Below are 25887 nucleotides of genomic sequence, written 5' to 3'. Positions count from 1 at the left end.
GATCACTTTGCTGGCAGGGAGCACTATTAGCCAGCCCAGCCCCTGACTACACCCTCAACTTGATGCTACACTTCTCCATACCAAACCTCCTTGGTTCAAGGTAGCAGAGGAGGGGTCCAACTCCCATAACCCAAAGCATTACTTTCTTTCCATGATGCTCCTCCAGCACAGCTGGGCATGTTCAACCTGAAGCATGAGGGCACTCACTTTCATTCCCTGTGCCAGGCCCACAGGGCCCTGCAGAGACAGATGTACCCCCATGCAGTAGTGAGAAAGGAAAGTGCAGCAGACCTCACCCAAGCTACAGGTCATGAAGGAAAAGTCTTCTAGGGAAATTGCTCTTGAAGTTAAGACTCAAAGGTCACTGATTTTTGCTTGCTCTGAATTCCCTGTATGGCTCTACCTGTTTACCCATTTGCTTTCCAGACCATGCCATTTGGGCTGTGCCCATGTTAGAGACTGTGGACAAAACTGCAGTGATCTCATTCCTGCTGGAGTCTCCTTGTGCCCTATGAAGGGGCATATGCCTAAGGGTAGGACTTCTGAGTCTGAGCTCAGGTGAAGGTCTCACTTTAGAAAATTATGCCAAATGTTTTCCTAAATGTTGGTGCAAATATATATATACTCCCAGAGCCAGAAAGAAAAGAGTCTTTTTTATTTTACATAGAAATCTTTCCCTCCTCATCCTCTCCCCACCACCATCCCCTCATTCCCCATCCTGCTCAGCTCTGGCCATGCCCAGCAGCAAGTCAGAAGCAGGCACAAGCTTGGGCAAGCTGAAACTACCCAAGAAGCCCCAAGCACTTTGGTTCACACAGTCAACAAAAGACCTTAGTCTGGAGAACCAGAAGCACGCAGCCATATCTGGCTATAAGTAGGAAACTTTGACAAGGAAGAAGTCCTGCTGGTCTCACATCAGTAGTCACATGTAGGCCTGGTATAGCAGACCCAGTATGGTGGGGGTGAGCAGGGTAAGTGCAGGAAAGCAGTCTTTGGGCCCCACCCTCACCTTTTTGTTTACACTTGCCCTTGGGGCTGTCTTGGAAGATAGGCCATGCCCCCCAAGCCCCCTGCTGAGCCAGTCCTGACCTATAAGTTAGAGGCATATATCTGGATATTGATCTGGCTCACTGTTCCCACTACCACAGAAAGGTGTCCAGCTTGGCCTGGGAGGGAGGGAGCACTGTCTTCGCCCCAACTCTCTGCTTAGTCTTGGGTTTGGGTTTCACAGGCAGTGGGCGGATCATAGTTGTGTCAGTCTGAGGAAGATGTCAAGGAAGAGGCTTAAAGAGGAGACAGCAAAGGCTTAGACTTGAGGGGTGGGCAGTTCTGCTATACTGAACGAGGTCCAGCTCTGCACACCTGAGGCTACAGCCACTGTCAGGCTGGGGGCTGGGGGTACAGGTGAGAGATGGTGTGGGTAGCTCAACTCAGCCCAATGTCACAGAACAAGGATACAGGTTGGATGAATTTCGTCCGACCTCCAAGCCCATCGAAGCCTGTCCTCACCTAAAGTAGAAGGAAGAAGTGAGCGGGCCAAGCTGATAGGCCAGGGGGCTGGCTCTTCCCTGCACCTCCACCCCCACCCCAGAGAGGGCTGGCACTTGCCCCTGTGGGAAGCCATACTCACTGCATCTGTGCTGCGGCAGGGCTCTATCTTGGCCTTCTTGGGCTGTTTCTGTTTTAGGATAGCATTCCGGATAAAGACAGGAAAGGCACTAGCTAGCTCCTCATCTGGCTCTCCCACACAGCGCTGGCCGCCCAGTGAGAGCTGGGACTCCTGGAGGGGAGACCCCAAAGCCAGACTTGAGGAGCCCGATGGCAGGAAAGGAGGGGGCGGGTAGTGGTGGTGGAGCAGGGCCAGAATCTCTGATGTCTCACCCCTCACCCAGAGGCTGGAAGGATAATGAGTAGAGTTTCCAGGGTGACTCCAAAGTGTTTTAGTCCCAGGCCAGGAGTGAGAGGGCTCTGGCAAGACCTTGCCCTCTCAGAAGCCCAGCTTCACACAGAGTCCTGGCAAAGGATGGTGGCTGCCTGAATTCTTACCTGCTTGGGGCCTTTAGGCATCTTCCTGGGGATGTCCTGAATGGGAGAGCTGCGAGAATGAGACATGAAGGCAAGCAGGTGAGCAAGACACGGGGCCAGGCAAGCCAGGCTCAGCACATGGCCCTTGGGGAGCCAGCATGTGGCATGGTTTCTGTAAAGGCTGTGTGCTGGGCAAGGCATCTCAGTAAGCCCCATCCCATCCCAAGTGCAGGTTTGGGAACAGCTGGACAGCTGCCAGAGTGGAGGAGGCAGGGGAAATTGGGCAACTTTCCAATCTTGCGGCTCTTAGCTTGGAGCTGAGCCCATTCCAATGGGGCCCTTAGCCCCAACGCCTCAGACACCTCACAGTGTCTTGGGCTTTATGTGAGGCTGGAGGCCTAGCTGATTCACCACCCACAGGAAAAAAAATCAGTCATGTCCCATACAGGCAGAAGGTACCTTGTGAGCTCAGACTTAGCCCCATCTGCCCAGAGTGGGGCCACTACCTCCATAAGACCCTCAGTAGATAGCTCATAAAGTGCTCTCACAACACAGGGCTAGGCCATCTTTCTAGATAATCTGTGCAGGCAGGGTCTGGGGCAGAATTGATCATGGCCCAAAGCCCTGGCCTTTCACTCCCAGCTCTAGAACTAGACACAGTGTTTCTATCCCATTCCTGGGTACACTAGCAGCTGAATACCCTCTCCTGGTATTTTCCCAGTTGGGTAGAAGGATGGTAACCTAAAGCTGACCCTGTTGCTTCTCAAAGCCATGAGGTCAAGGGCAAGATTGGGCCCGTCAGCTTTGGACACCTCCTCCCCTGCGCCCATAGCTTGTAGTGAGGCTACATGATGACCATGGGAAGGTTCTCCACTTGCTACAAGCTTGACCCTGGGGAGGCTGATTCAAGGTGGAAGCATCCTGGGCTCCCTCACATTCCCTCAAAGGCCCTAAAGATGATAAAGATTGTCTCACTCGGGATCCCTGGGTGGCGCAGCGGTTTAGCGCCTGCCTTTGGCCCAGGGCGCGATCCTGGAGACCCGGGATCAAATCCCACGTCGGGCTCCCGGTGCATGGAGCCTGCTTCTCCCTCTGCCTGTGTCTCTGCCTCTCTCTCTCTCTGTGTGTGTGACTATCATAAATAAATAAAAAATTAAAAAAAAAAAAAAAAAAAAGATTGTCTCACTCTTTACAGCTAGAGTTAACATGAAGAAGCCAGGGCTTGCAGCAGGCACTCATAGATCCCTTGACCACAGCCCATATGCCCAAGGTTTGTTTTCCACCGCTACCTGGCCTGCCTTGTATGACACAGGTGCCTCCAGCCCTGAGGGCAGGGAGAGGTGGAGAGCCTGCTGTCCTCTCTCCAGGCTTCTTCCACCTTTACTGCCGAACACCTCAATTTCTCTCATGTCCAAACTCTTGATTAAGAGGAAACCCGCTCAACCCTTGACCCCGTTACCCAAGCAGCATTTACCTACATGTATGTACAGGAGGAGTTTTTGTCTCCCTGATGAACCATATTTAATCTGCCTGCCCAAGCAGACAACTTCCCCATTCCCAGTCTACTGGGAGCAGGCCCCACCCATCCCACTACAGCGCCTCCTAGCTTCTTAAGCCTGGCCCTGTGGGAGACCCCCTTGGTGGTGGGGAACTGGGCTCAATGATTTGAGATGGTCCTTATGCATGAGCCCAAGAGGTGCACGATGGAAGAGGACGTTCAGAGTCCCTGAGGCAGGACACTGGTAGACAGGCATTCAAGGTACAGACAGCACACGCCACCCCTCATCACCAACCTAGATCTGCCCCTACTGGAACCTCTGTTCTCTCCAACTCACATCACAACACCTTTGCTTGAAGGGTGAGAGTGGTAATTGAAACAAGCAAGAAAAAGGCTTTGTGCAGAGTATTTAAGAGTGGGAAGAAGAGGTGGTCAGAACCAAAGTCAGGGCTAACCCCAGCTGACCCTCACTGCCCTGTCAGCCACTTGGAGTGACAAGGGCAGGGCCTGCAGAGATCTCTTGGTCATCCTCCCCTGAGGATGTGAACAGGGACAGGGACTACCACTTACTGTGCTATCTCTTGGCAGAACTTCTTGGCACGGCCATGCTGGATGCTGGAAGATTGGGCTGAAGGGGTGTCAACATCAAAGGTGGCATTGAGGTCAATGTCATCACCAAAGGCTGGTCGGCGAAGCTTCAGGCTCAGCATCTCCAAAGGGGCTGGGCTATAGGCAGAAATGGCCTGGTTACTCTGGACCACCGTGGCAGTCCAGAAGGACAATAGCCCTGAAGTGTCAGAGATGGCTTGGTTCCAGGGGTCTGGAACTCACAGGTGGCTCAGGGCCACCCTGCAAAGAAGTCTGACTCTACAGAAAAAAAATCACTCGGCTTAGTGCTTCACACAGTCACGGGACCAGTGAAAGTCTTCAAAACATGGAAGGAAGCAAGCAAGCAAGCAAAACACACACAAAACCTAAGCATACAAACAAAAGGCTACTGCCTTTTGACAAAACAGCTTCATTTCTCAGAACACAGAGCAAGGGGCCAGTCAGAGATGTGACCACGGACTGGCATGAATGGCAAATGGCACAATATTGGAAATGGTCAACTGACTCCCCTAGGGGGCTGACACTTTCACGGCTTGAATATGATGCAGAAATTAAAATAGTGTTTCCAGAGTGTAAACTTAATAACATGGGGGAAAGGCTCATATGTTACATTTAAAAAGTAATATGAAACTCTGTGTATAACAGGTGATAAAAGAAAAAACAGACTAGTTGGGCTTCAAAAAAATTTAAAATTGTGTGCATCAAAAGACACTGTCAGGGCACCTGGATGGCTCAGTCAGCTGAGCATCTGACTTTTGGTTTTGGCTCAGATCATGATCTTGGGGTCATAGGATTGAGCCCTCCATCAGGCTCTAGGCTCAGTGTAGAGTCTGCTTGTTCTTCTCCCTGCTGCCCCCATACACACACACTCTCTCTCTCAAATAAATAAATAAATAGGGATCCCTGGGTGGCGCAGCGGTTTAGCGCCTGCCTTTGGCCCAGGGCGCGATCCTGGAGACGCGGGATCGAATCCCACATCAGGCTCCCGGTGCGTGGAGCCTGCTTCTCCCTCTGCCTGTGTCTCTGCCTCTCTCTCTCTCTGTGTGTGACTATCATAAATAAATAAAAATTAAAATAAATAAATAAATAAATAAATAAATAAATAAATAAATAAATAAATAAAATCTTAAAAAAAAAAAAAAAGACACTGTCTACAGAGTAAAAAGGTGATCCACAGAATGGGAGAAACTATTTGCAAATCACCTCTCCATAAAAGACTAAAATCCAACATATAGACAGAACTGAAGTTCAATAATGGAAAACAAACAACCCAGTTAATAACTGGGCACAGGACTTGAATAGACTTTTCTCCAAAAGATCTACTGATGGCCAGTAAGCCCACAAAAAGATGCTCAATGATACTAGTCATTAGGGTGATTCAAATCAAGACTTCCATGAGCTACTACTTCATACCAATGAGGATGGCTGCTATAAACAACAACAAAGACCCAAACAAATAGAAAATAACAAGTGTTAGTGAGGATGTGGTAAAATTGGAACCCTGGGATGCCCAGATGGCCCACCGGGTGGAGCAGGAGACTCTTGATCTTGGGATCATGAGTTTCAGCCCCAATTGGATGTGGAGATTACTTAAAAATAAAATCTTACCAAAAAAAAAAAACTGGAATCCTTGTGCACTATTGGTGGGAATGTAAAATGGTACATCCGCCGTACAAAATAGTACAGCAGTTCCTCAAAAAATCAAAAATAGAATTACCATATGATCCAGCTGTTCCACTTCTGGTTATATATCCAGAAATGAAAGCAGGATCTCAAAGAGATTATTTGCACAGCCACGTTAATAGCCACATACTCACAATAGTTTAAAGGTGGAAGCAACCCAAATGTCCATCCACCAGCAAATGTACAAGCAAAATGTGGTATATAGGGGCAGCCATGGTGGCCCAGCAGTTTAGAGCCACCTTCAACCCAGGGCGTGATCCTGGAGACCCAGGATCGAGACCAACGTCAGGCTCCCTGCATGGAGTCTGCTTCTCCCTCTGCCTGTCTCTGCCTCTCTCTGTTTCTCATGAACAAATAAATAAAATCTTTTTAAAAATGTGGTATATACATACAATAGAATATAATTCAGCTTTATTTATTTATTTTTGTATATTTTTTATTGGAGTTCGATTTGCCAACACATAGTATAACACCCAGTGCTCATCCCATCGAGTGCCCCCCTCAGTGCCTATCACCCAGTCACCCTGTTCCCCTGCCCACCTCCCCTTCCACCACCCCTTGTTCGTTTCCCAGAGTTAGGAGTTTCTCATGTTCTGTTACCCTCTCTGATATTTCCCACTCATTTTCTTTCCTTTCCCCCTTAATCCCTTTCACTATTTTTTTTTTAATTTTTTTAAATTTATTTATGATAGTCACAGAGAGAGGGAGAGAAAGAGAGACAGGCAGAGGGAGAAGCAGGCTCCATGCACCGGGAGCCCGATGTGGGATTCGATCCCGGATCTCCAGGATCGCGCCCTGGGCCAAAGGCAGGCGCCAAACCGCTGCGCCACCCAGGGATCCCTCCCTTTCACTATTTTTTATATTCCTTGTATGAATGATTATTCAGCCTTATAAAGGAAGGAGGGGCACTTGGGTGGCTCAGCTGTTGGGCATCTGTCTTTGGCTCAGGGCATGATCTGGAGCTCAGGGATCAAGTCCCACATAGGACTCCCTGTGGGGAGCCTGCTTCTCTCTCTGTCTATGTCTCTGCCTCTCTCTGTGTGTCTCTCATGAATAAATAAATCTTAAGGGCAGCCCCGGTGGCTCAGAGGTTTAGTGCCACCTTCAGCCAGGGGCATGATCCTGGAGACCCGGGATCGAGTCCCACGTCGGGCTCCCTGCATGGAGCCTGCTTCTCCCTCTGCCTGTGTCTCTGCCTCTTTCTCTCTGTGTCTCTCATCAATCAATAAGTAAAAATCTGGGATCCCTGAGTGATGCAGCGGTTTAGCGCCTGCCTTTGGCCCAGGGCGCGATCCTGGAGACCCGGGATCGAATCCCACGTTGGGCTCCCGGTGCATGGAGCCTGCTTTTCCTTCTGCCTGTGTCTCTGCCTCTCTCTCTCTCTGTGTGACTATCATAAATAAATAAAAATTAAAAAATAAATAAAAATAAATAAAAATAAAAATCTTTTTAAAAAAATTAATAAATCTTAAAAAAATAAAAAATAAAAAGGAAGGAAATACTGGCACCTGCTACAACATGGATGAACCTTGAGGATTTTATGTTACGGAAAGTAAATCAGTCACAAAAAAGACAAATGCCATATGATTCCACTTACATGAGGTATTTAGAGGAGTCAAAATCATAGAAACAGAAAGTAGAATGGTGGGTCCCAGGGGCTGGAAAATGGAAGCTATTATTTAATGAGTACAGAGGTTCAGTATTTCAAGATGAAAAGTGTTCTGGAGGTGCCTGGTAGAGATGATAGCACAACATTATGTACATAATGCCACTGAACTGTGGTCGCACTCAACAACGACCTCTTTGCTAAGTCCGTATTTTCCAAATTCTCAACAATGAATATGTTAGTACTTTTATAATGGCAGAGGGTGGGGGTGGGGGTGGCAGTGGTATTCTATTAGAAAATTGCAGCCACTAGGATTTTTCTAGCCTACCCAGGCCTGGTGGAGCTCCCTAGCTCCTGTGGTCAGAGAACTCTGGGGAGTGGCAGTGCAGCCCCAAGAACATCCTCTATTTCCTTTCCTTAGGGACCTTTCCATCAGGGCTGCCCAAAGCCTTGCTCCCACAGCTCAAGGACAGAAGGATGCACTATGAGGGTATTAGTCTCCAGCCAGCAGCCCAGTAGGGCACACAGATTGGAGGAAAGGGAACTACCTACAACAATAAGCAATGTGGGAAGCTTGGACTATCTCTTCCTTTCCCTGGTCAGGTCCCTGGGCCTGCCCCTTCTTGCCTGCAAGTGAAAACAAAGGTTGCACAAAGCTACCTCAAAACCAATCCCATGGGAAGCCTGGGTGGCTCAGCGGTTTAGCGCCGCCCTCAACCCAGGGTGTGACTCTGGGGACCCAGGATCGAGTCCTACGTTGGGCTCTCTGTGTGGAACCTGCTTCTCCCTCTGCCTGTGTCTCTGCCTCTCTCTCTCTCTCTCTGTATCTCTCATGAATAAATAAATAAATAAAATCTTAAAAAAAAAAACCAATGCCATGCTGGTTGCTTTGCTTCTGTCTCTGGCTCCCAGCATAAAGCAGCAGCCAGGAGCACTCATGGCAGCATTTTTGTAATGTCTGTTATTTGGCCATTATCTACTTCGGCCATCATCCAGCAAGTCCTCTGCCACTACCACCCTCAAGGGTCAAAAAACCTCGTAACACCCTACCCTCCACCATGCCCTGGTGTGCCCCAGCCCTGAAAGCCAGGGCTCACCCCTTACTCAAGCCTCTAAATACAAATGGCACAAGCTTGACTTCCCTTGTCATGGAATTTGGCCTGCCATGGTGTGTGGCTGGGGGAGTTTAGGGCTTGGCCATCTAATCCTGAGTTTGTCTACCCCCTGGAACATAATAAGCTCCAAGAGGACTGAGAGGGCCCGACATGCAGCACGCCCTCAGTAAGAGCCTGTTATAGAAGTCTAGGCTTTACTCCAGTGAGAAGTGGTGAAGAAAGTAAGCAAAAGCAGGTATGCGAAGTCCCTGGCAGCCTAGAGACATCCCTCACTGTGGAGGCCAGACACAGAGTGCAAGTGTGTAGAAATACCCTGAGGTGCACGGAGTGGGAAGTGGACAGAGCACCTTGGAGCTTGTAGAAATCAGCCTTGAGTGGTAGCCTAGGAAAATAATTTCTACTTCTGGCCTTGAGGCAGCTCCAGTTCTAAATGTCTGACCACATGAGATGGTCTTTGAGACTCTCAGCTTCCTATGAGCCAAGCTCCTGACAGAGCCCTTGTGCTACCTGGGGCTTCCAGGCCAGCATGGCTAATGGGCTCTGAGGGTGGAGTGGGGAAGAAGGACCAGACATGGAATCTACTTTGTCAAAATCAGCAACACACTGGACCTCACAGAGAATCACATGCTCATCACATTTCCACAGCTGTTTCTCAGTCCAACCCAAACTGAGGTGGGCAGAGAGCTCTGGCTCCATAAAAAGACACTGGAGGGTCTAAGGTAAGAAAGGAGAGAGTTGAGGAACTAAAGGTACAATGAGGATGAGAGGAAACTGGCTTGTTGGCACTCACGCATTCCCCTGTGCAGATGCTGACCAGGTACTATGATGTGGGCAAAAGAATGTATGTGTAAGGAAGCCAGTGGTAAGGAACACAGATCAAGATGCAACTCCCAGTCTCCATATTAGGTGGCCCAGGCTCTGGTAAGACTCTAAAGCACCTCTATGGCTCATGGCATCTGACACAGTATCTAAATAAATATCACCTGTGCAGAGGAGGGTGCACTTACTCCTGCTGAGGAGGGTAGGTAAGGCTCTGCAGGGCAACTGACCCTTTGGTGTTCACAGGAGCTGACATACAGAAAGGCACAGAAGCAGGAAGGCAAGGTATATTCTGCTGTGTCAAACAGTATGATTTGGCCAAGGCCTAAAGATCGACTACCGTTCATGGGCTGGCTCTGGGAATGTCTCAGACACAGTGCCAAGAGGTCTAGAGTGTTTGGTGGGGGGAGGAATGACGTGAAGCCCCAAGGGCTGATAAGCTGGGCAGGCAGGAGAAGTGAGAGGATGGGTCACAAGCCTCAAGGGGAGGTGGTGACAAGGGATAGAATCAGGAGGCACCGCAGAGGTTAGATGGATAGATTCCAGCAACTGATTGGATGTCGGGAAGAAGAAGCATAATGATTTTCCAAAGGACACTGAAAAGTGGCTCAAATAAAAGCCTGGACCACTGGGTTATGTGCTTTCTGTCAGGGCCCTCAGCTGGACAGCTAGGCAGGACAGCCCTGAGATGCTCTTAGCCAGTGGGCGTGGCTTCTGTGAAACCCTCAAGAGGAATGCGCAGCCAGTCGGGGTAGGGACACTCATCCGTCTGCCTCTTGGCTCCCTCTGCCGGCAGTTTTAATGCACACAGTCCTAAGACCAGTGGGGAATTATTTTGGTGACTGGTTTCATGTTTGTTTCAGAATCTGGGGCACACAGATGCATTTGGTAAGAAATGCAGAAACAGGATGTCTGCAGACAGTCAATGCTCCTGCCCCTTCCCTGCCTATCCCGAGGTCCTCTCTGGCCTACCTTGGCCTTTCCTTGTCAGAGCCCAGAACTTACCTCGAAGTTGTTTTCCAACTAAATCTTGGCTATGTCCCAGGGCAGGAGGCTCACAGCCTTCAGGCCCACATGGACCACTCACCCAACCAAAGTCAAGAGTAGGGAAAACCCTTATTAGGGAGTTCTTCTAGCTTATGACCCTCGCACCACCCCAGAAGGTCAACAAACCTCTCTAAAACCAGGCGGTTGACAGTCTCACTGTCCACTGGTGGCAGGTTCAGGGTTTCCTGTAGCATCGTTAGCTTTTTTCTCAGGCTCTTGGGGAAGGAAAGAGAAGAGTGTGAAAGAAAGGCTGGGGCAGCAAGTCCAGAGAGACTGCCAAGGGCGGGAACAACATGCACGACAGGCAAGCCCACTGGGAACAGAGCAAGGCCTAAACCCCCAACATCAAGCTCGGGAGGCCAGGATCACCCAGCCTCAGAACCCCTCTCTGGTGAAGCCTCTCCTTTGATGAGGTTCTATCCCTAGGGATATAGGTACAGGACAGATTGTAGAAGACCCATGGTGCTGCCTATCCCCTACTGAGGAGGTCCAGGCTCCAAATCAGAGTCAAGGTATACATCCTGACCCACTCTGGCTCAGGAGGATGCAGGGAACCCAGAACCACCAACACAGACTGGGGCAGAGGCTCCTAGGCTCTTGGAAGATACACAAACTATCCCTCATTCCTGTCTAGCCAGGGATGTCCCTTACCATGATTTCTTTGTCAGCACTCTGTAAATCCTTCTGAGCCGACTTCAGCTCCAACTTGGTCTGATCTAGTTCAGAGTAGACTGTCTGCAACTATAAGAAAGTATGGGCAGTAAAGGACAAGCCAGCAGGTGGCCACGTGCTCTACTCAGTGCATGTTCATGGGAACCCAGTGTCCAGAAGAGTCTGAGGACACATGGGGAGGCCCTGGCTTTGTGGGGCCTGTCAATGCCCATCTGGAGCTGCCTAGGAACTAGGGCTGAGTTCTATGTCTGACAGCCCATGGATGCACCAGGCCCAGAAATAAAACAGCTGTGCTGACTGAACTGGATCCCAAGTATGTTCCTCCTACTCTGGGCCTGGTACAAAAACAGGCCTTGGACATTATCACATTTGGGACTTGTGCTCTTCAGCCAGTTGAGAGTTACCCAGGAGCCAGGAAGAATAGAAGGGAGCATAAGCGTGCACACACTGGGGGGAGGGGGATACTTGCATGACCTGCCACCCTAAGTGGACAAGCCACAAAGCCAGAGCCAAGGCCCAGTAAGCAGTCTCTCTGAATCACCCCACAGCCCTATGGAGTCTGTTGCACATCAGGCCCCATGGCTTTGCTCGGGAGACAGGAACGAGCAGGACAAAAGGAAGCCACCTCTCCCTCCCCTTCTGCCCCCACTGTTACCTTGTTTTTAGAAGAAAACAAGTCCTTCTTCAGTCTGTCAGCCAGCTCCCCTGAGGCCTTCCGTGCCTCTTTAAGGTTCTCATACTCTCTATGAGGGGGCCAGGAAAAGAGATGTCAGAATGGGACACCCAGTGGTCACACTGCATGAGAGCACCAAACACACGCAGAGCCCAGGTTGTCCCCTCAGCCAGTTCTCATTCCAACTCTGACACCTGAGCCCAACAGGGTGGTGCCACAGAGGGTCCTGCAAGGAGAGCTGGGAGTCTCTATTCCCTGCCTGTTCCACAGGCACTGGTGATTTGAGAGGGTATGCAGGAAGCCCTGCCCTCACTAAAGGCTCACAGGGAGGCCCCCTAGACCACGTGGCCCTCACGGAAGACATCTGGGATCCTCCGTGTCTCTCAACCAAGTGGCCTCCTTACCCCAACCTCACATCCACAATAGTAGAGAATCTGAGCCAAATTTCTGATGCAGGTCAGGCAGAGTCGGTAAGTGTTGATGAGAAACGGGCTCCATTCATCATCATGGGCTTATAGGTCAGAAAGTGGTGCCAACCTTCTTAGAAATAACTTATATTCACACCTGTTCTCTCAATAACCCTATGAGGAAAGTTATTACTATCTCCATTCAGGAAGCTGTGGGTCAGAAGCTAAGAAACTGGCTCCTGGCCACATGGTGAGAGGTGGGGTCGGGGTTCAACCTGAGGCACCATTGCTCCCAAGCTCGCCCCTTCATGCTGCCTGCTCTGCTTTATAAGAGATGAGCAGCAGACAGAGGGTGCCATGGCTTAGCTCCTGGACTGGGCCAGAGGGGCCAGAGTACACACTTCTTGAGGGACACGCAGTACACAGCCAGTTGCTCCACCGCTGACTGTCCCACACCCATGTCTCGGATCATCTCCTCCACTTCGGGCCTCTGGCTCTGGAGTAGGAGCTCAATCCTGAAAAACACCCAGCCCACGGCATTTAAAATCCGGAGGCTGATGGGTAGGTACCCAGTGCAGCTCTGCTTTCCTTTGCTGCTGTTGCTATGGTGACAGCCTGGCCTGCCAGCATGCTTTAGCAGGCAGGTCTACCCAAAGAAAGGCCCCACAGCAGAGCTAAACACAGCTGCAGGGATGCTGCTGGGGAAGAATGGATGCTGATAGGTCCTCAAGGTCAGGGGTCCTTGAAGAAAGGTTTCTGGAGCAAAAGACCTGCCAGGTCACTGGGCCACAGGCAACAGGAACAGGTAGGAGTGAGGCAACGTCCCCCATGGAAGCCAAGCAAGGAGACCTGGACCCACACCCTGCTAGCCTGAGCCCCATGTGGCCTATGGAGATCTGAGCCACAAAAGTGACCCAACCCCTACTGCAGTCCTAAGAGTTGGGCCACCTGGGGGCCATAGAAGCAAAGGCAGAGAGCAGTCCCCTGCTCCAAGCTCACCGCTCCATGGTTTTCATCTTGCTTCTGAGTTGGCGCATCTGCTCGTGCACTTGTTTGGTCTCATCCTGCTGCTGCTCCAAGTACTTCATCTGCTTCTGAAGAGCAAACACACCCATGCATACTTGTTGCTTAGAGGATCCTAGGGACCATGGCTAAAGTCATCCTGAGAACTCTACTCTAGAATTGTCTGCTTTTCCAAATGCTAATAACCATGCATCCCCAGTCTCCAGGGAGGCAGGTTCCTGGGCCCCACTCTGTCTTGTGCTTTTTCTGCTATGGGGCCCTACGCCAACTGCTTCCTCATCTCCCTGCTTGCTTCCTCCTGAGATATGTCTTACCACAGGCACATCCCACTGCCACTATCTAGAGGTCCACTGCGGGCTGCCAAGGTCCTGTGGCTAAGGGCTCATGGTGCATATTGTATGGGAAGCTGAAGAAACACAAATCCAGGTATCATTACCCACCACCTAGACCCATGGACAGTTACCAATCAGGATAGGAGAGTTCAACCAGAGGCAGCTGGCCAGGGTGCCCTTAGCACAAAAGCACTCCATCTCTGACCTGGGAATGCCATCAAAGACCCCTGCTCTGCAACCAGGTACTGATTCACTCCTTCCCTCCCACTGGCCAGGCCACGTGATCCAGCCCAGCACCATGCAGGAACAGAGACAACGAACACCCTGGGGCTCTGTATTCACAAAGATGGCTTCCTTTCCTTTTTAAATGGCATCCAGCAAGCACCGCTCCTTCTTACGAGGCCAGAATATCAATTGTGGGTACAGATCAATCACCTCATGCCCCTTAGAGAGCAAGAGGCTCACCAACCCAGGCTGATACAAAATTCATCTGGGTCTAGAGCTGCTTGCTTTGCAGGCTTTGATCTGCCCGGTCAGCTTAGCACAGCTGACTTCAAAGGCCCCCTGCTCCTCCTTGGGATGCTGTTTGATCTGGCTCCAGAGAGCAGCCCAGCCAAGGACTAGAGTGCTAATGGAAGCTTCTTCAGTCTGGCTTCATCCGTGGAGTACAAACCACTTTTGGAAACAAGGTCCAGTCTCACTGAGGTCTTAGCTGAGCTGCCCCTCCAAGAAGCACTGGGAAGGCCTCACCTCTTCAGACTACCTAATACAAAATCCTTAAGTGCAGCCAATACAGTCCTTTGCTTACAGGCTTAAAGAGTATGATATGAGAGGCCTCAGGAAGAAGGGGTTTGCCTCCATCTTATAATCATACAATCTAAGGTAATGACCAAGGCAGAGCCAGAAGATAAGCCCAACCAACTTTTGCCCACAAGACCTGGTGACCCACCTTGAGGGTGGAGCATAGCATTTCAGCCTTGTCTAAGGCACTCTGCAGAGATTCCACAGTGGCATTGCGCTCTTCCAACGTATCACGCAGCGTGTCGATGATGGCTTGGCTGTCCTTTTTCTCCTTCTCTGGAGCAGGGGCAGGAAGGTGAAAGGCCCATTCACCCATCAGCATAAGAACCTGAGCCCTTGGGTTCTAGCACCCCACCCTAGAGCCAGGTAAGAAACAAGTTCAGGTCAGCAAGTTGAAGGCCTACTTCTCTCTGGCATGCACTAAACCAGGGAAGCTAAGCCAGAGTTTCTTCATTCAGGGGATGAGACCCTCTTTCTGCTGCTTAGAACTACTTGAGTAAAGATTTCACTGCTCCCCACTCCTGTGGGTCTAGTTAATTCATTATCTTAGAACTCAAGCAGATTTCCTGCCAAACTCAGTAGCCAAACACTCTCCTAGAAATACTCTGTCCCATTAGGTAACCCCCTCCCAGCTTCAGTCCTGGGCAGGAAGCCTCAGAGAAGAAGCTCATCAGCGTAGGTGGACAGCTTGAGGCACCTCCCTCTCCCTCCTTTCCTGCCAATCACAAGACCTGGCAAAACTCTTGGATATACAAAGCAGGGAGAGCCCCTAGCTCCACCAGAAGGTTGGAGGCATTCCTCCCAGGGCCTCTCCCCCAAGCACCTAGGTCAGGGGCTTCCCAGGGCCCCTTGTCTCTTACTAACTCACCTTTCAGGGAAAGCTGGGCTCTGGTATTATCCAGTTCATTCTACAAGGCAATATCCACAATAAGAAGCAGAAAGGGGGCAGCCCTGGTGGCTCAGCGGTTTAGTGCCGCCTTCAGCCCAGGGCTTGATCCTGGAGACCCGGGATCGAGTCCCGCGTCGGGCTCCCTGCATGGAGCCTGCTTCTCCCTCTGCCTGTGTCCCTCATGAATAGATAAATAAAATCTTAAAAAAAAAAAAAAAAAAAAAGAAGCAGAAAGAGATCATACCTGGCTTCCACACAGAATCCTGGAAGGCTTGCAGGAAGACCCATGAGGGGACAATGAGGCCTGTAGGTCCAGGGAGGCACAGACCCTGCTATATGTCACGGCCAACCAAAGCCAATAGTGAAGAGACATGCCTTGCTTTCTCTATGCTTTTTTTAAAAGTAGGTAAGATGGAGGAAAAAAATCTCAAGTACAAGACCCTGCGACAGGGAAAGAGGCAGAACAAGGGCAAGAGAAGTAAAGTTGGACCTGTGTGGTCAGTCTCACAGCAGAGGCTTCCATCACTTCCGTGGCCCTGTGCTGGCCCTTAACTTCTCCTGGCTTCAGCTGCACTCACTGGGGACACAGAGTTGGGATGACCAAGGACCTTGGGTCACCACTCCTTCCTTTCACCCCGGGTCCTGCTTACTTCACAGTCTACTTCTCTCCAAGCTCTAAGCTGCCTTTTTGCACCACAAATCTTTCAACCCTAATAAGGTAGGTAAATGGGGACAACTTTGTGTCTTTGGATGAAACCTCATGTGGGGCTCTAACCATACTATCATGAGGGTCAAATGAACCGCTCAAAGCCCGTGCATAAATTACGGAGCCACTGCCACCTAGAGGCTAGGGCTGAACTGAACCCAGTTCCCATTCAGGAGTCCAACATGCCCATGGGCAAAAGAGGCTTTCCATAAGCAGGAAAACAGGCACTGCAGAACTGAAAGCCTTGGCCAAGGGTTCATGGTGGTAGCTGGGTGGAATCCAGGCAAATCTTCCTCCAGGTCACCCTTTCCAGGTCAATACAAGACTCAGAATTTCACATGTGACCAGTACTAAAGCCCAGTCTCAGTAGATGGATAAGCACCCTGCTGTCAAAATCTCCACCCAGGACTTTTGTTGGCTGGGCTGTTTAGTGTAGGCAGAACATCCTCAAATGCAAGTGGTGGGTAGAGAAGGGCATACATGGGCTACCAGAAAACTGACACCAACCCAAAGCTCCCCCAGGTTCCCTGGCTCCTACACCCAAGCAAGGTGCCTGCAAGCCCTTTCCCCAAATTACTCAAGATGTTGCCTCTCTGTCTCCTAGATCTGGGTTTGAAAGCCAGAAAGAAACAAGCTGCCTTTGTTGTCTTTATCACAGGGAGGACACAGCTTAAAACCAGGAGCAGTTACCATGACGATGAACATGTTGGCTTTAAACAGAAAAGCTCTTCGTTCTTGAAGCAGTATGGTTCCAAGGACATCACCACACCCTGGGGCCAAGGCCAAATGAACCCTGGGCTGACAGATGCCCAGATGCTCAGAGTCCAGGTGCACTAAAAACCCCAACCCCACTTGCTCAAGAAGCTGTGGTCAGGGCAGCCCCGGTGGCGCAGCGGTTTAGCGCAGCCTGCGGCCCGGGGTGTGATCCTGGAGACCCGGGATCGAGTCCCGTGTCAGGCTCTCTACATGGAGCCTGCTTCTCTCTCTGCCTGTGTCTCTGCCTCTCTTTCGCTCTCTCTGAATAAATAAATAAATAAATCTTAAAAAAAAAAAAAAAAAAAAAAAAGAAGCTGTGGCCAATCCAGCCCCCTGGTACACAAAGGAAGTTAAATATTGGACTTGAAGGGAAGAAGTGTAGGAGGGAATCCACCCATTCTCCCCTGGGTTTCTACCCCGGCTTACATCCTGATTCCAAGGGTTCTACCCTCTATTCCTGGTCTGGGAAAGACCCAGGCATCTGCATATATACCAAGCTTCCTCACAGTTTTGAGGCACAGCCAGATTTGTGAATAGTGGGTCCACACATCTTCCCTGGCAGAGGACTAGAAGAATTTCTAATCTGTCTCTAATTGTCCAAGCAGCATAGTGGGCTGGGAAAGATGGCCATAGAACCTCTGCAAGGTTAAAGAATCTTGGGAGAGACACTCGGGTCTTTGGTGAGAATTGCTTTGAAATCCCAAGGGAGAAGGCTCATAGTCACATGGCTCCTTTCTTCCCTAACAGTGTATTTCTCCAATGACCAGGTCTTGTCATCACTTTTCCTCTGCTCTACTCCCTTATGCCTTGAAACCTCTACAAATCTCCCTCCAGATACCATCTTCACCATCTACATACCCACCCTGGGTGGGAGCAGAAAGTAAATTCTCAGAGGGCTTGGAGTTCAGTAGAATGACATAAATCCCAGGTACCTTTAAGAATTCTGCATCTAAGACATTCTCCTCCTCTTGGGCGAGGTCAAAGAAGAGTTTATTGATAATGGTTCTTCTGCCAACCTGGATGGAAGGACAAGATAGAGTATGACTGTATAGCTGGGTCATGTGTAAGGAGGACAGGGATGTACATGCAGCCTACCATGTGACCAGGCCTGTTATCAGGCCTAGCTTTTCACAGCACATCCCTTGGAATGAGATGAGTTCTGTAACCCTATAGGTAGCCCCAGCTGGTGCCATTGGTTTGGTGGTTACTAAAGTCATGTCACAGACCCGTGTGGTAACTGTTCAAAAGATATACCAACTCTAGATACTGGGCATTGAGGATGGGAAAAGGCAAGGAAGGAGGACAAATTTACCTAGGTGAAGACCAGCCCACCCAACAAGTCCCTCTGCCAGTTACTCTTGGGCATAAGTGGGCCTCCCGAGCCACTCAAAAGCACAAGGCTTAATCAGCCTCAAACCATGGCGGTCCAAAAAGGTCAAAGATGTTCAGTTTCAGAGATCTTTCCTTATTCCTACTCCCTGACAAGGAAAAGATGTCTTCAGCTGAGGTGTTTTCACCCCACTGCCCTCACCTGGATTCGGCACTGTGGGCAGGTCCGACTTGGTGCTGTCTCAAACCACTGAATGAGGCTGGAATGAGAAGCAGATAAGCAGACTAGTGAGTCCTTGCTTGGCTAGAGACATATAGGCCAGGTAGCAACCCTGACCACAACAGCATCTGACTTCTTCCTCGATCCAATGCCTGACCACATAGGAGGGCAGTACCACAGGTGGTACTGCACATCCCACAAGGCCTCACTGGTACAAGCATTCTGACCAGTTGGCCCTTTTTTTGGCCCTGTTGGTGTAGCACCCCCCACCCCTGAGCTGCTCTTTTGTCAACATCCTAGGCTTTGACTAGAGAGCAGCAGCCAGAACCCAGGGTCCCTCAAAGATAGGGATTCTAATAACACCCCTACTTTAAGCAGGGACTCCAAAGGGCTACACTTTCAGAATAAGAGTAAACTAGAAGTAAATGCAAGTAGTCGTAAAAGCAAAATACAGTCCAGCTTCGTAACATTTATCTGAGTGGTCCAACAAAACCTCAAGCCTTAAATTTTATTTTTTAAAAGATTATTTATTTATTCATGAAAGACACACACAGAGAGAGAGACAGAGACATAGGCAGAGGGAGAAGCAGGCTCCATGCAGGAAGCTCAATGTGAGACTCAATCCCGGGACTCCAGGATCTCGCCCTGAGCCAAAGGCAGATACTTAACCTCTGAGCCACCCAGGCGTCCCTCAAGCCTTAAATTTTAATTAGTCTCCTACTAGTAGACTCTCCCATCAGGGATCAGGAGAAAGAGTCCATCTGTTTCTGGTAACATCTGGAAGATGATACCATCATCCCAGGTCTCAATTTTTTTCTATAAATAATTTTCCATATATTATAGGCAAGATAAATTCAAAGCTGGAATACTATATGGCAATAAGAATGAACAAGTCTACAGCTATGAACAATATTATGGATAAGTCACATACACATAACATTGAGGAAGAGAAGCCAGATACATAAAAGGTATATTAGGTGTGACTCCATTTACATGAAGTAAATGTTTTAGTTTTTTTAAAAAAACTAAATAGTCACACAAGGAAAAAAGCATTACAAGTACAAATCAGAACATGTGCACAAAGACTTTAGCTATGAGAATTGTCAGATACAGCATTACACATTATGCTAAGGAAATAAAAATCAAGACTGAAAGTATCAGTAGAGTGTGTGACTCTTGATCTCAGGGTTGTGAGTTTGAGCCCCGTGTTGGAGGTAGAGTTTATTTTTAAAAAGAAAAAATATATCAGCAGAGAACTACAGAACAAAGGGTGACATAGTAGAATTTAATAAGAACCAAACAAATTCTAAAATAAAAAATGGCCAAAATTAAGAATTCAGTGGACAATATTTTGGGTTTTTTGTTTGTTTGTTTGTTTTAAGATTTTATTTATTTATTCATGAGAGAAACAGAGAAAGAGGCAGAGACACGGAGGGAGAAGTAGGTTCCCTGAGGGGACTCCGATATGGACTTGATCCCAGGACCCTGGGATCACACCCTGAGCCAAAGGCAGATGCCCAACCACTGAGCCACCCAAGTGCCCCTTGATGGACAAGTTTAATGGCAGTTTAGGCACGGACAAAGAATGAGTAAAATGAAAAGATAGGTCAGAGAAAACACTGAGAATTAAAAAGAAAAATAAGAGAAGATAAAAAATATAGAAGATATTATGAGAAGGTCTAGCTCACATATAATGAGGAGTTTCAAAAATAAAGTATTAGGTGGAATTATGCACTTTCCCCAAGAAGTCTATGTCCTAATTTCTCAAACCTGTGAATATTTTACCTTATACGACAGTAGTAATTTTGCAGATGTGATTAAGGATCTTGAGATGGGGAAATTATTCAAGTGTACCCCCATGTAATCACAAGGATCCATAAGTGAAGTAGGAGTGTCAGAGTCATACAGAGAGATTTGAAGATGGAGAATCGGGTCATGAGCCAAGAAAGTCATATCCCCACTTACTAAGATTGACTACAACCCCGTAAAACCGTTTTGGATTTCTGGCCTCTGGAACTACAAGATAATAAATTTGTGTTTTTTAAACCACCAAGTTAGGGGTGCCTGGGTGGCTCAATAGGTTAAGCATCCACCTTTCACTCTGGTCATGATCCCAGGATCAAGCACTACATTGGGTTCCCTGCTCAGTGGAGAGCCTGTTTCTCCCACTCCCTCTGTTGCACCCCCTGCTCACCTGCTCACGTGAGCTCACTCTTTCTCTGTGTCATGGAAATAAATAAAATCTTTAAAAAAAAATTAAACCACAAGTTAGTAGTAATTTATTATAACAGAAATGAGAAACTAATATGAAAAGAAAAGAGATAATGGAATAGAGACAATACATGAAAAGATAATGGCTGATGGATTTTCCAAAACTAATTAAAGAAACCATTCCATAAGTAAAAGAACCGTAGTGAGGGGATACGTGGGTGGCTCAAGTGGTTGAGCGTCTGCCTTTGGCTCAGGTCGTGATCTTGGAATTCCAGGATCGAGTCCCGCATCGGGCTCCTACATGGAGCCTGCGTATCCTCCCTTTGCCTAGGTCTCTGCCTCTCTCTGTGTCTCTAATGAATAAAGAAATAAAATCTTTAAAAAAAAAAAAAAAGAACCATAGTGAATCTCAAGCAGGATAAGTAAAAAATGGTAACAAAAAGAGAGTTGATGTGGCTATATTACTGTTAGACAAAATAGGCTTTAAGTCAAAAAAGGTCACAAAAAACAAAGGACTTTAATATTGATAAAAGGTGTAATCCAACAAGAAGAAATAACAATTACAAACATACATGTACCTAACAACAGAGCCCAAAAGTATATGGAAGAAAACTGGAAAGAATTAAAGAGAGAAATAATTCTACAATAAAAGTTGGAGATGTCAATACCCTACACTTTTTTTTTTTTAAGATTTTATTTATTTATTCATAGAGACCGAGAGAGAGAGAGAGAGAGAGAGAGGCAGAGACACAGGCAGAGGGAGAAGCAGGCACCATACAGAGAGGATCACGCCCCGGGCTGCAGACGGCGCTAAACCGCTGCGCCACCGGGGCTGCCCCTACCCTACACTTTTAATAATGGATAGAACAATCAGACAGGTAATCAATAAGGAAACAGAGGACTTAACATAAAAGAACTAGATCTAAGACACAAATACTCTACCTAATCACAGCAGAATACACATTTTTCTCAAGTGCACATGGAACATTCTCCAGAATAGACCATAGGTTGGGCCACAAAACAAGTATTAATAAATTTAAAAAGGGATGCCTGGGTGGCTCAATGGTTGGGTGCCTGTCTTCGGCCCAGGGCGTGATCCTGTGGTCCTGGTTTAGAGTTCTGCATTGGGCTCCCTGCATGGAGTCTGCTTCTCTCTCTGCCTATGTCTCTGCCTCTCTCTCTCTCTCTGTGTGACTATCATAAATAAATAAAAAAAAAAAAAAATTAAAAAAAAATAAATAAATTTTAAAAGATTAAAATCATACAAGTATCTTTTCTGATCACAGTGGAACGAAACTGAAAACCAGTAACAGAAAAAAAAACTGGAAAAATCACAAATACATGTAAATTAAACAACCCACACTTAACTGATGGGTCAAAGAAGAAATCACAAAGGAAATTAGAGAATACCTTGAGATGAGTGAAAATGAAAACACCACATACCAAAAAAAAGACACCCATTAGGTAACTATTATAAAAAAACAACAAGAACCAAAAATAACAAATGTTGACAAGGATGTGGAGAAATTGGATCCTTGCACATTGCTGGTGGGAATGTAAATGGTGAAGTTGATATGGAAAGCAGTGAAGCACTTTTTCAAAAAATTAAACACAGAATCACCATATTCATCCAGCCATTTCATCTCTGGGCATAATCCAAAAGGAATGAAAGCAGGGACTTGTACAGATACTTCTAAATCCATTCATAGTAGCATTACGCATAGTAGCAAAAATATGGAAACAACCCAAGGTCCATTAACAGATGAAGAGATAAACAAAATGCATTTCCATACAACTGAATTTTAATCATAAAAGGAATGAAATTCTGATAACATGCTACAACATGGATGAATCTTGAAAACGTTATGTTTAGTGAAGTAAGCAAAACTCAAAAGAACAAATATTGTATGATTCCACTTATACAAGGTACCCAGAATAGGAAAATTCAAGGAGACGGAGGGTGAAAATAGACATTTTTGGGGCAACAGGGAGGGCGTAATGGAGAGTTGTTTAGTTGGTACAGTGTTTCTGTTTAGAATGATGGAAAAGTTCTGGAAATAGATATTGGGTATGGTTATATAGCTTTGTGAATGTACTTAATGCCAGTGAGTTGTACACTTATAAATGGTTAAAAATGGAAGGCATCATTAAGCTCACCAAGTAACCAACATGAGCAAAGCTCACCATCCCAAGTTAAAAAAAAAAAATTATGGACAAGAAGTTATCATTGAAATTAAATGGTGGTAGACATGTTCGAGGAATACCGCTTGGATTTGACCCTTTTAAGAATCTTGTGACAGATAAATGTGTGCAGATGACAACTAGTGGGCAACAGAACAATATAGAACGGTGGTAACATTAAAGAATAGCATAATCGTATTAGAAGCCTTGGAATGAGTATAAACAATGACTGTGTTCACCAGAGAAATCAATTGCTTTCACATGTCCCTCTCCAAAGGGTCCATTTTATTATGATATAAAATTGAGTCATACACATTTTCATATTGAACTTCTTTGTTAAGTAAACTTTTGTGATAGTCCAAAAATGGTTAAAATGGTAACTGTTATGTGATATATAATTTACCACAATATGGGCATCCCGGGTGGCTCAGCGATTTAGCACCGCCTTCAGCCCAGGGCCTGATCCTGGAAACCCAGGATCGAGTCCCACGTTGGGCTCCCTGCATGGAACCTGCTTCTCCCTCTGCCTGTGTCTCTGTCTCTCTCTCTCTCTGTCTCTCATGAATAAATAAATAAAATCTTTTTTAAAAATTACCACAATAAAAAAAAGAAGCTCTTTTACAATAGCCAAATATGGAAGCAAGTATAGCATGTATATGCACACACGCGCACATAGGAATATTACTCGGCCATAAAAAAGAATGAGATCTTGCTATTTGGGACAACATGGATAGACCTAGAGGGTATTATGCTAAATGATATATAAGTCAGGGATTTCAGTTATATGTGGAATCTAAAACACAAATAAAGAGGCGTCTGGGTGGCTCAGTTGGTTAAATGGCAGATTCTTGATTCGTCTCAGGTCATGATCTCAGGGTCCTGGGATAGAGCCCCCACATGGGCTCTCCACTCAGCAGGTAGTCTCCCTCTGGATTCTCTCTCTGCCCCTTCCCCTCTCTTAGGCATGTGTGTTTGCTTGTGCTCTCTAAAATAAAAAAAAAATAAATAAATATTGAAAAAAAAAAAAAACTAAAAAAACAAGCAAAAAACCCAGACTTGTACAGCATAGGAAATATGCTCAATAATACTGTTGTATGGTGACCACAATTATGGTGGTAAGCATCGAGTAATGTACAGAATTGTTGAATCAGTATGTTGTGCACCTGAAACTAATATAATATGGTATGTCAATTATATTTCATTTTTAAAAAGGGGCCAGTCCAGGGCACCTGGGTGGCTCAGCGGTTGAGCATCTGCCTTCAGCTCAGGACGTGATTCCGGGATCCAGGATTGAGTCCCTCGTCGGGCTCCCTGCATGGAGCCTGCTTCTCCCTCTGCCTATGTCTCTGCCTCTCTCTTTCTGTGTCTCTCATGAATGAATAAATAAGACTCTTAAAAGGGGCGGGGGGGGGGGCAGTCCACAGCTGCTCGAGGATCTTTCCTCATCAGCTGTACATTCAAAGGGTCAGCAGGACAGCTTGATCAGAGAGCACCTCCTTGCCCTTCCATATTAACTCGGGTTTCTTCGTGTCAGTGAATACACTGGGATGTCTGGCCAACGAGATGACTCTGGGTAGAATAATCCCAAACCATCAAGCAAACCACAACAAATCGGATAGTCAGAGGCCTACCAGGTAATCTCGAAGAAATAAAAGGCCTCGTTAATTTGGCGAAATTTCACCTCCATTCGTACTAATAATGAGCCCCCTACTTTATTTTCACTGAACCAACTCTGTTTCCCTGGACTCAGTTCAACTGTCACCTCCTCTGGGAAGCCTGCCCTGATCCGCCTTTGCCCAGGTCGGAGACCGACCGTGGGGCTCCGACTAGTGCCGTCTTTATCACTGTCCGGGCTCCACTCGGAGACCTGACACCCCACAGTCCTGTAGCGGTACCAGGCAGAGGGCCTGGCCCCGCCACTGCGGTCACTCACCACTGCAGATGGAAGGTGTGGCCGCAGTGGATGGCGGCCACATCTCGGGAGTGGTCGAAGAAGTCGGAGCAGATGGTGCACAGCGCACGGATAGGCATGATGACGGGCCTAAAAGGGCACAGGCGGGCAAGGAAAACTCAGCCGGTCCAGCTTCACGGCCGTGCGCCCGCGTCCCGGCTGGCTTCAAATTTGGCTCCACTGAGCAACTTCCAGGAGCGGACCGGAAGTGGTAATAAGAAACATGGAGGCGGAGCCTGAAGGCTGGGTCCGGATTGGACGAACCACAGGGGGCGGGGCTTAACGGCCGGAGAGAATCCCGGGGATGAGCGCGAGACTGGATTTGTCAGTGGTAACTCTCCTGTGGCTCCCGGAAGGGTTCAGCAAGTACCCGCAGCAGCTACGCCGCGCCACGGGCCCCTTTCTGGGGCAAGACACGGCTTTACGGTCCGAAGTCAGATCCGGTGCGAGGCGCTGTTCTGCTCTCAGCCCTGTTCTGTCAGGGCAGTCTTCTCTGCACTTCGGGAGAGTCGAGAAGACCGAAGCCGTACGGGAATGGGACGATGGTCCCGATGGAGTGTGGCCCGCTGGGCTCTGGGCAGTGCTCAACCACTCGCCGGAAGCCCGGAAACCCGAAGTTCCCACAGACCAAAAGAATGCTCCACCCTCTCAGCCCTCGGCTCTGAGTTATCCTAGAAAGATGGACACAGGTCCTAATCCCTCAGGACACCCCAAGCTTACTCTGGCTTTATCCAGGCAAGGCATGATATGATGATCCCTCAGTTTGAAGGCGGCAGGGCCAGAACCCTGACTTTAACTTTTAGTTCCTAGAATGATCGGCATGGCTCCAGACTGTAGTGGGATAAGAATCTTGGAGGCCCAGATGCTTCACAACTAGCAAACCCTTTTTCTGATTCCCACATCAGAGAAGTTATCTTTGGGGTCTTCCCTGAGAAAGAGCAGCATACTTGGTGAATTCACCTGGGCCAGTCACGATTGGAACAAGTCTTCCTAGGGGTTTTCATGCTTTACTATTTTTAGCAGTGTTACTACCCTCATCCCAAAAGAAATCTTTTGTAGAGCCCCATGATATAAAGCTGATTTATCCCACCTGAATTAGACCCACAGTGAAATTCTTTGGGCCTATGTGGAAAGCACAGGTGTTGTTCACAGGATGGAGGAATCAACTCAAAGGGCAGCACAGAACCTTTGTGCACTTCCCACCCTGCACCCTTTCCCCAACCCAAGGAAGCCCACTTTGGCCATGGGCAAGGTCTCTCCCTATGGTGGCTGGTCCGTGGTGATTTCCAGTTGTATACCTAAGTCAAGACAAGGGCTCCTTATTCAACAGGACT

General features: G+C 48.0%; 1 protein-coding gene and 1 pseudogene across 3 annotated transcripts; one reads left to right on the top strand and one right to left on the bottom strand.

The window, feature by feature from the left end:
- Positions 1-632: 632 nt before the first annotated feature.
- On the bottom strand, positions 633-25266 carry TRAIP (TRAF interacting protein). 3 transcript variants are annotated; one of them, XM_077858838.1, is made up of 15 exons: positions 24536-25266; positions 18193-18250; positions 17594-17677; positions 15179-15218; positions 14459-14586; positions 13154-13248; positions 12556-12669; positions 11730-11817; positions 11054-11143; positions 10529-10617; positions 4094-4249; positions 2047-2095; positions 1631-1678; positions 1459-1509; positions 633-1259 (listed from the first exon to the last, which is right to left on the bottom strand). In XM_077858838.1, the coding sequence occupies exons 1-15, from the start codon at positions 24631-24633 to the stop codon at positions 1140-1142; spliced, it is 1308 nt and encodes a 435-aa protein (XP_077714964.1). In that variant the 5' UTR covers positions 24634-25266; the 3' UTR covers positions 633-1139. The 3 variants fall into 3 exon arrangements, with proteins under 3 accessions (XP_077714964.1, XP_077714963.1, XP_077714965.1); XM_077858837.1 differs by having other exon boundaries at positions 1631-1780; positions 24536-25256; XM_077858839.1 differs by lacking the exons at positions 17594-17677; positions 18193-18250; positions 24536-25266 and having other exon boundaries at positions 1631-1780; positions 14459-14666.
- On the top strand, positions 22591-22818 carry LOC144290047 (small nuclear ribonucleoprotein G pseudogene; annotated as a pseudogene).
- Positions 25267-25887: the final 621 nt, after the last annotated feature.

The sequence above is a fragment of the Canis aureus genome, chromosome 19 (genome assembly GCF_053574225.1).
Source record: "Canis aureus isolate CA01 chromosome 19, VMU_Caureus_v.1.0, whole genome shotgun sequence".
Taxonomy (NCBI): Eukaryota; Metazoa; Chordata; class Mammalia; order Carnivora; family Canidae; genus Canis; species Canis aureus.
Note: the sequence above shows the minus strand (reverse complement) of the source record. Positions and strands in the feature narration are given on the sequence as shown.